General features: G+C 39.5%; 2 protein-coding genes across 2 annotated transcripts; both read left to right on the top strand.

Moving 5' to 3' along the window:
* Window positions 1-7,588: 7,588 nt before the first annotated feature.
* On the top strand, window positions 7,589-8,182 carry LOC103976591 (uncharacterized). The gene has a single exon (XM_009391858.2). It carries the CDS (start codon window positions 7,589-7,591, stop codon window positions 8,180-8,182), a length of 594 nt encoding a protein of 197 aa, XP_009390133.2.
* A 297-nt stretch (window positions 8,183-8,479) lies between these two features.
* LOC135609716 (OPA3-like protein) lies at window positions 8,480-11,890 on the top strand. The gene is made up of 4 exons (XM_065103266.1): window positions 8,480-8,824; window positions 10,535-10,669; window positions 10,960-11,046; window positions 11,477-11,890. Exons 1-4 carry the CDS (start codon window positions 8,696-8,698, stop codon window positions 11,630-11,632), a joined length of 507 nt encoding a protein of 168 aa, XP_064959338.1. The 5' UTR covers window positions 8,480-8,695; the 3' UTR covers window positions 11,633-11,890.
* The last annotated feature ends 1,010 nt before the right edge of the window (window positions 11,891-12,900 follow it).

The raw sequence follows: 12,900 nt of genomic DNA, 5'->3' as shown, positions 1-12,900 counted from the left end.
AAATGCTTTTATTATTTTTAAAATATTTTTTTTATAAATAGATATAAATATTCTCTTCATCCTTCTCCTCCTCGGACGAACGAACAATGTCGACAACAAAATTATAGATTATGGAAAAAAATAAAAATATAAGATGCGAGAGTTGTAAATAGTAAATTATAAGAATTATCAGTAGAAGAATGTTCGGGATTAAAGAAATTATTCAGAGGAATTGCAAATATCATAAATTCTTAAAAGTTCGTATCGAATTATAGACTCGTTTCTTCTTTCTTTAAAGAAATCAAAATATTTTTGGTTTCGTATGTACACGAAACCAAAATATTGATGCGATCATGGTATATTATCTTGTACTGTGCATTGATCCTTAGTTGGATTAGTACGTATTGATCGATATTGATATAATTGATACCTTATGTTGGTATATTCGAATGTACCAACACACCCAAAATTTGATTAAAAAAATAAAAAATTAATATTTTCCTCCCAATTTTTTAGTGTATAAGTTAAAATTAAATACAACTAAAATATATAGCTATAAAATGAATATTAATTCAAGGGTATAAGTATCAAAAATTAAAATTCTTATTGTACGATCAATCCTCCATGAAAGAAAGTTACTTTTGAATTACTTATAAAGAAAAAAGAGTTAAGATGTTAAAATATATATTAAAATTCTAATATTTGAGTAAAATAAACTATCGAAATAACATTAATATATACATGCTTCTACTACTAAATTGAATGACAATATTTTATAGCCAATAGATCCATCCTTTAATATTGTATGTAGATTTATCGGACCAAATCTTGAAATCACTTCCAGGATAAATTATATTGGTAAATCATTGTCTCCTTATTATAAACAACAATGTGTCCTAAGAACCTTTGGTTGGTGGGTTACAGCATAAAAGAAGGAATAGGGAGAGATTTTTATAAGCTTAAAAGGGCTCCCAATTGTCGAATCGATGATTGTGGGCTCGAAATGATCAATTTTATAGCTCGATATTGATCAACTCTAATGAGTACTGCATCGGTGCTTATCATCCATTTCATATAATTTTAAAGTATATTTGTGATTGATCTAACTTGAACAACACTCACAACTCTCCTCATGTCTACCGATGAGTGTTTGAGGATGATATTGTTTTTGTTCTTCTTTGTCGACTCTTAATGTTTATTGAAAGAACGAACCATGTACGGAGATAGATGGTTTTTTATATATAATTTTTTTATTAAAAAATATAAAAAGATGAATGTTTTTATAAAAAATTAATTTTTTATATTTTTCATAGAACATCTCTAGTTTTTTAAAAGATGATATTATCCTAGTCTCCGCCCCATCGATCATCACACCTTCATTCACTAGCTACACCTTAGTCATTGTTCGCGTATTACCAAGACATCGTTAAAGGTCCATCGCGAGGCCCTCGCCCTTCGTCTCCACCACGACGCATGTTGTTGCTATCACTTCACTCCTCACCTCCACCTCAAATGCCTCTCGTCATGTCATCTTCGAGGAGAGTATCCTCAAACTCCAAGATTTTGAACTCATTACGTTGAAGGAGCTTGCTTTTGCTTACTTGTACCCTTTGGTGTCACTCAATCAAGGGAACAAAGTAACTAAACAAAGGAGGCATGGACGAAGCCTTGTATGGAGGCCCATGTGGGGAGGAGGAAGGGAAGCCCCATTGTGATCATCTCATTTCCCTTCGCTAAGGTCGATAATTGTTATACATATGGAGGGCTCAACGACCAACATGGCAGAAGGCATGTGGGGGGTAGATGTAGCACCATGGTTGTCTCCTTGCCCTCAGCCTCGTCCCCCACCTCAATTCCTTCGAGCAATGGCAAGGCCTTGCAATAAAACAAAGATAGTTACATAATGATGGTGGTCGATAAGACAAAGGGTCAAAGTAATATCATCTTTTACAAAATAAAGAGTATTTTACCCAAAATAATAATAATAACTTTTTTTTGAAAAATTTATCCATAATAGATCATCGCCCAACACAATCATTGAATTAATATTCTAATTATGTTAGCTCACAAAAGAGCCCCATTATCCTCATGCACTTATAGATTTGTTTAATTATTATTATTATTATTATATATTTTTATCATTCTTTTACTGGTTAATTATATATTAACCCATATAGTTAGACTTATACATATTGGTCTCTATACTTAAAAAATTTTCATTGAAATCTCGATAGTTATGAAAGTGAAACATTTAATCCATCTATCCTAACAGACAAAAAAGTAAGAGATGAGGGTCGCTTTGCATTTGCATCAACATCGACGCAGTTACCGAGTGATCATTTTGCCGCTCTACATTTGCATCAGTGTTGATTTAGATGTCGAGTGGTTTTTTCATCTCTCGATGACTACGTCAATACCGATATATATGCATGTCCACGTCATTCGACGATTGTATTGACATTGATGCAGATACAAAACAACCTTCACCTTTTGCCATTACTCTTCTTATCCACAATAATCACTTGTGGTCTTAAACGGTATTGTCATCCGCCATCATCGATGTCGTCCGTCATCCTTAATCGGAATGTTAAATTTATTTTTTTATTTATTATTTTATATTTTTATCAATAAAATCGATGGTATTAGAATAAATAAAAATAGATGCATAATTATAATGGATTCTAATATAATTTTTAAAATTAAAAATCAAAATATTAAGAGGTCTAACTCGGCTAATATGTAAATAACCCTACTTTCGCTTACAGTCCCACCGGGAATGAAAGCAGCTATTCTCGTCCTTACGAGGAATAGTTGTCTAAATAGGTAGTCCCAGCGGGAGAAGAGGTCTTCCGTTTGCGGAGGCGACCGATCACATTCTCACCATTGAGCCGGCGTTGGCGATCTCTTCTTCTGTCTCACCTCCCGCCGCTCGGCCGCAGCCATGCCCGTGCCCTTGTCCAAGCCCCTCCCCAGTCGCAACGCCGCAGCGACGCCGTCCCTGTCCTCCTCGCTCAGCTGCCGCCTCTGGACGAGTGGCAGCTTCAAGGGCGGCCAATCCCCGATGTTTTCCGCAGTCCCTGGAGGGAGGCGGAAAGGCGTCGCCTTTGAGGCGGCGGAGCCGTCTTCCCCCAAGGTCACCTGCATCGCCCAGGTGCTGGTCAAAGGCAAGAAAAAGGCCAAGGCCACGGCGTGGGGGAGCCGGAGGGTGGGGAGCTTTCGGAGGAAGGAGAACGTCGGCGGGGCGCGAGAGTGCTTCCGGATCAAATATCAGAGGTGGGTGCATCAGCTCTCGGTGAACATCTGCCAGGTGCTGAGGGCATTCGGGTACGAGTTCAATTGCTTCTCCCCTTGTGGCCCAAGGTCCCTCTGTTCCTATTCTTCGTCGAGATCACGCGAACAAGGACAAGAAGCGGTCGAGTTCCTGCGGTGCAATGTTCACGAGGTGCTTGATGGAAGTTCCAGGCAGCAAAGCCGGAAACAGACGAGAGGTCATGGGCGTGGTATTCCAAGGTAAAGGGGACAGAGAGATGGGAATGGCCATCGAGGGAGGGATAAAGAGAGAACTTGGGGTTGTTGGTGGAGATGGAGAAGAGAGAAGAGGCGGTGATGATGGTGGAGAAAGAACAAGAGGAGGAAGCGACGGTCAGCGTATGCATTCCCCCGAGGAACACTCTGCTGCTAACGAGGCGCAGATCTGATCCAGCCAGAATGGCGGCACTGGCAAGCCGTTTCCGGGATTCGCCCGCCATGCAAGTGCGCGGCGAGGAGGAGGAAGATAATGGTGATGAGAACAGAGATCATCATGGAGAGTATAATGAGGAAGGGGAAGGAGAAGAGACGGGTAAAGAGGCCACTGAAACCGAGCAAGTGTATCAAGAAGATAGAGGAGTGGAGAAATGCTTTCAATCAGTGGTTTTGACAGAAGAACTGATGAAAGCATATCATGTAAAAGAGGCAGAGGAAGAGGAGGTGCAGCTAAGTCCAGATGAAGAGGAGAAAAACATGGACGAGGACCTAACAGGTGCTGCGGCTGAGCTTGTTGAAGTGAATGAAAACACAGGAGGCGATATAAAAGAGCACGAAATAGCAGCTGCTGAAGCAAAGAATGCTCAGCTGGAAGAAAAGCTAGAGGAGCAAGAGATGGCAAATGATACTCATCTCGAGAATGGATAAGATAAGAAGGAAGAGGAAGTAGGAAGGGTATCTAGCATCTGCTCAACTGCTACAGACAAGGGGGAGAGGAGATCAGATAGATACGTCTCCAGACCAAAGGAGGCAGGTGGGAGGTGCAGCTCTGCTTCGAGAGAAAGGGGTAGGCAGCGGCATATCTTCTCCACAGAGTGGGAGGTGGGGAGACCATGCTGGGTCAGTGAGAAGGAAATAAGAAGAGCTAGCTTCTCCACAGGAGGGAAGGGGAGATGGAGCTTCTCCATCGACAAGGATGGTCTGAGGTTGCTAAAGAAAGCAATCGATGAAGAAAACAATAGCAAAGAAGATTGCTTTGTGGAGTAGAGGGACCAAAAGACACCATTGAGGTTCAAAACTCACATAGCATAGATAAAAAGGAAGTTAAAGAAGAGGCTGATGGAGACAGGGAACATGACCAACTAGAATGCGAAACAGCAGAAAAAGGGGGGAGTGAAAGCCACAGAGTTGCCTGACTGCCTTCTTTTGATGATGTATGAGCCTAATCTGTCAACGGAGATGTCGGAAGACGCTTCGGTCAGTGGCACTGACTGCCTTCGGTCGTGTCTCCACCACCCTAACAACCAGCCTCATCACTCTTCTAAGTCCACTGCCAGTGTTGCAGCCACCACCACCACTAGCACTGATAAAAACAGTGAGAAAAAGGAAGTCGTTGCTCCCATACAAGAGGCACCCCAGCCTACACCACTTCTGGCATCAGTTTCATCCACTGCATTAGATACAGAGAAGAAGCGGAGAGGCAATGTTGCTGTGAGGCCAACACCAGCGCCAACTCTGGCATATGGTCCACTTGTGCTAACATGGTGCAATTCAGAACCAATGAGGTTATCGGTGAGGCTGATGCCGGATGCTTGCTTTTGGAAGGACAGACATCAACCCACTGGGGCTGCTGGGATTGGAATTCTGAGCTGATACCAACCAATTTAAATGATTTTGTTCAGCTCTTAGACAAGGTAAGAACATTGTGTCGAATGCTGTGTGAAATATTGATAAGCCGTTTTGTGTTATTGATGTTCTGTAGCCTCTGCAACGAAAATAGCAACCATGGTCTGCTATCTCAATGGAAATCTTGTGTAGCAATTGTGGATGTTACTGTTTTCGTTTTTATGTGGAATCTTGGAGCATATCATGTTGTTAGTCTCATGCCAGGAAAAATGCATGAAATTTGAAAGGAATATTTAGCAAACTAGCAAAGCACATTCTTGTATCTTATATATTTTGAATGATAGAACTAAAATATAAAATTTGTACTAAAATTCAGAGAAAATTTAGAATGTGTTTATCGACTCCTAAGCAGTTGCCTGATTGTGTTTGGCTATTTTTAAAACCAATTGCTCAGTAGCTTGCAGTTCCACATTTTCTAGGTCATATATATGGTTGGCAAGTTCTTCCTGATAGGCAAGTTCTTCAAACAGTGTGTGGATATAGGCTCATATATGGTTTGTGATTGTGAAGTTATTGAAGCTTTTCGACAACAATAAATTGTGTGTTGTGCATCGTTATTTAAGCTTGGTTCAGATCCAGGTTTATATTCTAGGACAGATACTAAAAGGAACTATATTCCAAAATAGTCATCCAGAATTATCATGTAATATTATCATATTTAGATAGTCATTCTATTTGTCCAATATTGTCATGCAATATTTTTGTATATGTGACCTTCATTAATTAAACAATTCTGCAAACTACTCTACATAAAAGCTTACGTTTGTCCGAACTTGGTTCAAGACATGTAATCATTTAGCTTTAGGGAACATAACAACATGAGGTAAAGAAGAGAAGTGAATTCTGTATGCATTGATTTTTATGATTCTAATGGTGTAAGCTCATGCACTTTTGAATGTTTTCCAGGGCTTGCTCTTCCCCTCTGTGCTGTGTGTCCACCAGATGTATCCAAGGTTCGAGTCGAGAAGCTAAAACCATAGGGTAAAGAAACACTTTGAAATACTATAGATTTTCTTGGTGTCAAATTTGTTATAAAACCCAATCCGACTACAGATGCTATCATACTGAACTGTGTCAGATGCATCTTGAGCAGCAGTTAACATTGAGAAATTGAACATTTTTGAGCTGTGTTAGGTTGTTTCCCAACATGCAGTCATCTCATTTCGTCGATCTCCTCTTTCCTGTTTTTGTATTCTGATAATACTTAGATTTGAGGATCTAGATACTATTTGTTTACTGAGGTTTGATTTGTCAATTGTTGAAAAGAAAACAGAGGTTTCATGAGAACTTGAATAGTGGTGGAAAGAACCATCACTGATTCCTGGAGTCTGATCTTTTTGACATGATACATTTGTTTCTTTTCCTATGCTTCATTTAACATTTCGATCTTGAAGTCACTTAAAAGAAACAGTGATATGGAAATGATAGGAAATTCTCATCACCATGTGTAAGATTTCATCACATACCTTATAAGATTTGTTTGTTTAACTAAGCTGTTCCTGTGATTGTATTTTTCTGGATCCATGTTGGGAACTCTTAGACAGTCAGCTTTGGAACATCTGTGGCAGCCCTGGGTGTTCTTTTTTCCTTCTTCCTTTTTTGTTTTTTGGCTTGATCATAGGATGGAGATATGTTGAATTCTCTTTCTTATTACAGGAATCACCGATTTGTGCATCGGTTAGCCGATAATTTTAGATTCAGAAGTCGTCGTGATGCTCATGCGATAAATATTAGGTTGATCCACGACTTAACAAATTTAAGATTTTATATTAAATTAATGTTCATGTGTCGTCATATGATATATATTATGTTAAATAATGTCTAGGATGAGTTTTCATATAAAATATTTGAAATTTTAAATCAATTAAACTGGAAAAAAGAAATAAGAAATTATCAGATCTATCAAACATTCTCCCTCCTTAATCATATCCACCAAAGAATGAATCCCTTCATAGTCAATGACCCAAATTGACTAACTGACTAGCTAATTATACTGTATCTAACAAGATGCATTGGGTATGGAGGGATGAACTCTCCTACAAACCCAATGTTTTTGGTAGGTTACGACACTATGGCGTTCTTGTACTTTCGCCCCTTGTTGGATTTGCTTCTTTAATGCAATTCATGCCTTCTATTATCGTAGTAAAATACTAAATTATACTATACATGCACGTATTGACCGGTGTGATCAACATGTTCATGCATGTAATCGATCCATACGGGAAGAAGAAGAAGAAGAAGAAGCAAAAAGATTCGGCATGTCCCACAGCATGTAATCGATCCCTTTAATGGATACCCGCTAAAGTTCGTTTGGTGATCAAAGCTACGTTACATGCATCTGTACCACCGTCGCTGCTGCTCCACCAGAGGCTTCTCTCCTCCTCCCCATCTCTTTTTAGTTCCCTCTCTCTCTCTCTCTCTCTCTCTCGCTGTCCACCAAGATGTGATCATGATCGGCATGGCCGCAGAGGAGAAAGCATTTGGGTCTGCCACTGCTGCAGCCACAGATGGCAAGGCGGTGGTGGAGTCGCCGATGGATCTTTTAGATGAGTACTGGTTCTTCCACAATCCACTCAAAGGCAGAAGACCACCACCAAGACCTCCCTGCACTCCAACCACGGCCAAGGAAGAAGCTGGTGCCACTGAAATTGCTCGCAAGCTGCTCCGACCTCCATCGACGCCGTCGCATCGAGCTCGAAAGAAGGAACCGGACGGCAAGAGATCACGCAGGAGGTTCATCCAAGGGAGGAGGAAGTGGAGAAGCTACAGCGAAATGGAGGCATTCGAGGTCCAAGGATTCAGGGACTTGGGCTTCGTCTTCGTCGAGGAAGGACCGAGCGCGAGGCTCGCAGATGTGGTTCGCTGCCTGCGAGACAAGAGGCCGATATCTGGCGACTGCGGAGGGTGTCGAGCGTATCTGTCGAAAGCGTGGTTGATAGAGAGAACTGCACCTCCAAAGCTTGCGTGGGACGAGAGGAGATCGGCCGCAGACGCGAAGGAGCAGCTCAGGTTGTGGGCGAGGACGGTGGCTCGCAATGTGATGCTATTGTAAGCAAAATAACATTCTAGCCATAGTCTCAAAGAGTAAGCCTCTTCTGAGTACACACTGCGATTAGCATTAAATATGATCACCATACATTGGCGCAGCGCACATGACATGATCGATTGATGATAACATCCCCCATATTTTGTTTCGAAATGGAGTGTCGTAACTCGTAATCGCCAGGAACAGAACTGATAGCGTATAAATATACCGTTCTGCTTTGTTGAGTACTGCGTACTTCTGTATCTTTCACGACTGCAGGGCGATTTATGCCACGACATGAGAGTCTTGTGGGACACACTGCCTCACCCGGCATCTGTCTCATGGGAGCGCTTTCTCAAGATGTGTGAGAGAGACGGAGATAGGGTTTTCCCGTCCCGGCCGGCGTCGCTCCGCAGCCAGCTCGAGGGACAAAACGCAAATGTCGGGAGGGAATCCACTCGTTCCCCTCCTCGTATTGGCCTGATTCCTCCGGAATTCTCCAAGGGCTCGGCTGGGCCGCGTTGAGTGCGGAGAGGAAGGATGATCTTGCCGGTGGTGAAGCTTGGGACGTTGCTTCTGAAGACGGTCTGCAAGCCCATCGCCAACCGGCTCAAGAAGGAGGCCGGCCTCCATCCAAAGTTCCGCCAGCTGATCATTAATCTAGCTCAGGTCTTCAAGTTTCCATTTCCCCGAGTTTGAATCCTCTTTTAGAAACACTCAGCATCAGGTCCGATTAGGGCGATGAGATCTTATTATGACCAAAACCCTTTATTTATCTACCTAGTGATCAAAATTTGTGATCTTTCATATGCTTAGAAATTGGCTTGTTGATAAAGCTACTATCTGACTCCTCATTAAAATGTGTTGTGGGTAAATTGGTGGATCGATGCATACCATAATCGGAGAAATTCTTTAATCTGGTTGCTGGTGACTTCAAAGCACTACTGAAGTTGGTAACTTTTTAGAGACTATGCCAATGGCTCTGTCTTTGACCTCATTTTTGGCCACGTAGAACTTGATGTTATCCTTTTATAGGATTTGTAGTCACAAATTGTGGTACAACCTGGTAATTACTAGTTAAAATAGCATGGAAAACCCATTTCTGGAGGATGGATCAATGTGACTTGTCTTTGTGCTGTACGACAATATTGCTAAATTTCATGATATTCTTATAACTTGTAGGTTTCACATTTTTTTGAAGTTCCATGAATAGTGAAGTACTGAAGTAATTAACAATGTAGACAAACCCAGGTAGTTGAGACATTATGGTTTTTGGTTGTGAAGTACTTGACGAATGGAATAAATATTATTACGAGTTGCTTAAGCATACACCTCAATCCTTGAAATTCAAAAATTTTCATGACAAATAAATATGAATTTCTAGTTGACTCATTAAAAGGGACTTCTTTAGTCGAATCAGTTATGTCATTTCTTTATAGAGAGATCCAGTTTAAGAGATAGTTATTGACGCTCATCACATGTTTGGTTCAAGGGACATCATGGCACTATCAAGGTGGAATTTCAGTTATAAGAATATAGTAAGTTGATAGTGTAAATAATACATTTAAGTGATGGCCTTTGTTAACTACACACCGCTAGTTAGAGGATTTATAATTATGGTTCTCATACGATGATGAGAGATCTGAGCCACCATTTGTATAATAAACTTGAACTTGAATGAGGGCAAAGTATTCTTAAAGGAAATTCGTTTGGCAGTTGTAAAAGTGTTCTCAAAGAAATTGGAGGTGGTTATAAAATTATCTTTGAAGTTACCTTTCCTCTATAAAGTAATGTCAATTAATTATAAATTTTATTCTTATTTTCTTAGTAACGAAAAAACTGGCCCAGCTGACTTTGGCTTTTTACAGTTAAAAGCAAAATTTACATTTTTGAAGTAATTATGCTTTTGGCATTATTGGTCATTATTACACTGACAGAAAATCTGTACTTACGTAGAAAAGAAAATAAGTGCTTTACTTAGAAGATCAACAACATTTTATGACACTGGTTAAATGTAGCAGTTTCTTTATTCTAAAGCATTGCAGAATCATGATAGCCCAGTCATATACTTGAATCATTTTCTCATGATGTATCCAAGCTGGTATCATTATTCTGACAATTATTCTCTACAATCCGTAGTAAACCTACCCGTTTCACTTTATTTATCCTGCAGCCTTAAGTTATATGTGAATTATGTAATCTTCTTTTTATCTTTCATCACACATTTGATATATATTCTGATTGGTATAGAAAATGGTTGCTTGGTTTACAACCATTTATTTATATTTTCATAAAAATCCTCCAAAAAATAGTTTAGCTTTGAAAATATTGTCATTAGTAGCATAACAACATGGTTACCGCTTAATGTATCTGTAACAGGCCAACCATCGCATCACAACAAACATACAAAGACGAATTTATGGTCATTCAACCAACGTTGAGATCCAGCCATTAAATGAGGAAAAAGCTGTTCAAGCTGCTGCGGACCTTATTGGAGAACTCTTCGTTTTCTCAGTACGTACATGCCATGAATAGATTATATACTTAAACCACAAGCAAATTTAATATTTTGAACTGAAGCTGATAATTACTAGATGCTCTATTGTGCCAGCAATCGATAGAAACTGTTTTATGAATTGGTGATTGCAAGTTTGCCCTGTGTACTGTTTATGTGTCGATCCTTCTAAGGATAACTAATGCATTTCTCATGGTTGATGTCGTGAAGATTCTGTTTTCTAATAGATGAGAGGAAACTTTGCATTTTTATTTTGTTTGACTATGCCTTGGCCTCTTTGGGTCGGTAGGTGGCCGGAGCTGGTTTGATATTTGAGGTGCAAAGAAGTGCAAGGTCAGAAGCTAGGAAGGAGGAAATCCGCAGGCAGGAAATTGAGGTAATAACTGAAATTTTCATTCACAAGTATGTTTTCTTTTCTACATTGTTAAATTATTTCCTTTTCTTCTTTTGGAACTTCTGTTGCATTTAGAAAATCTACGTGGACCTGAAAGATAATTGGGGTTGATATAAGCTACAAAACAACTGCAATTCATTAAGAGAAGTTCTTTTCTCTTTTTTGGCTTTTCCAATCCTGTGCTACTTGTAAGAATCCATAAATAGGTCAAAGAACATCCTTCAGATAAGTCTTCTGGCATGTGACTCGAGTCAACTGCAAGAAACACACATTTCTGTTTTGGTTATTGAGGCATGTTTCTCTTGGTCAAGATGTTCTAATCATTATATTATCAATGCAGTGTTGCAGCCTTATAATTTACTTTAAGCCGTCTTCTGTTATCTAACAAAAATGTGTTTTTCTGTTCTTGAAGGCTATGAAACAGAAAGAGGAAGAGCTAGTGAGAGAAGTAGAACAACTCAAGCTGAAGATCAGCGAGATCGAACGGCTTGCCAAGGGACGAGGCCTTTCAGGTATTCTCAACTTCAGGCATGCTCACGCACTCGAAGGCGTCAAATCATCCGAATGACTCGAGAAGATTCCTGTGCTGGCGCTAAACCGGGTGTTGATGCTTCCATTGGAGAGGTAGGGCATCTTGTGTTAGTGGTTGGATTGTAGGAAGGTCATGTTCTATAGTCACTCTTCGCCGGTGAAACACATCCAAGCCAATGTACAGTGTCACGAAGCTTTATTTCTCTACTGGAGTTGGAAATAAAGAAAAAAATTATTAAATAATTATTAATGTAATCTTGAAGATTAATAGATCTATTGTCACAAATTTAGTTTATTTTACTTGAGTTGTGCTATCTCTTTACATCTATGTTCGTGATCAACTTTTTATGATTTGACGAATTAGAGAAATTTTGTAATTCAGGATCTCACAATTAATCATTTTAATAAACAATCGATAGATAATGTAAATTATAAATTTAAATTTCGAAAGCTTTAAATAGTCGTAATAAAGGGTGCAAGGTAGTTCATTGTGGTTAAGAGTTTTTACTAGTTTTTACGAGTATTCACATGATATTGCTATGGAATAAGATAACGAATCAATCCTAGACACTATCCAAAATGCCCATCTTGTTACGTGTCATCCGGGTAACTTTTGGATATTACATTGATTGACACTTCGTACCACTTTATAGAGCTAGAAAACATCAAAAATAATTGTCTGGATGACTTATTTTTGGGTTATTATCTCTGCGTAATGATTATACATAACCTACATTTACAAGCATTAAACAATAACAAAAGCCAATCAAAATGAGGCTGTCAAGCTTACTGCAAGCCTTCTACATGTTGTGCAAAGCATGAACAAAACTAAGAGACATGTACATATATGAGCATTACATTGAACACCCTATTTACAACTTTGTCAATGATATTTTCCCTTACTTATTCTTTCGACATTCTTGTCGAAGCCTTTGCGGATGCTGCATCTCCTTGCTTTTGTTAAATCTTCACTCATCTGCTCTGATTACAATGTGTCTCTTGGCTCTCAACTACTCTTTGTCATTGTTGTTAAATAATCGAACTTTGATATACCATGCTACTTCAACTCGCCAATGATTGGCTTTTGTGTGAGGTCAATCGAGTTGTGATAATTTTTATTGGTTTGCACGGATCCTTTAAATGAAGAAAGAGACATTCCTTGTTATGCGCTAGTCTCTCAAATGTCTTGCATCACTTGAACTGGTTGGATGCCTATGGAGCTTTAACAAGCATCACCTTCCCAACTTTGAAGTTTTTTAGGTCTTTCCTCCACAAAATTTACCCATCGATTCCTCTTCTATTTAA

This window comes from Musa acuminata, chromosome BXJ1-2, assembly GCF_036884655.1.
Source record: "Musa acuminata AAA Group cultivar baxijiao chromosome BXJ1-2, Cavendish_Baxijiao_AAA, whole genome shotgun sequence".
In the NCBI taxonomy this organism is placed as follows: Eukaryota; Viridiplantae; Streptophyta; class Magnoliopsida; order Zingiberales; family Musaceae; genus Musa; species Musa acuminata.
Note: the sequence above shows the minus strand (reverse complement) of the source record. Positions and strands in the feature narration are given on the sequence as shown.

Excerpts from the sequence above, each read along its gene's own strand:
- LOC135609716 (XM_065103266.1), top strand. The coding sequence starts at position 8,696 with ATGATCTTGCCGGTGGTGAAGCTTGGGACGTTGCTTCTGAAGACGGTC. Across the intron at positions 10,670-10,959 it reads GAGAACTCTTCGTTTTCTCA|GTGGCCGGAGCTGGTTTGAT; the intron begins GTACGTACATGC and ends TTGGGTCGGTAG. Across the intron at positions 11,047-11,476 it reads TCCGCAGGCAGGAAATTGAG|GCTATGAAACAGAAAGAGGA; the intron begins GTAATAACTGAA and ends CTGTTCTTGAAG.
- LOC103976591 (XM_009391858.2), top strand. The coding sequence starts at position 7,589 with ATGGCCGCAGAGGAGAAAGCATTTGGGTCTGCCACTGCTGCAGCCACA.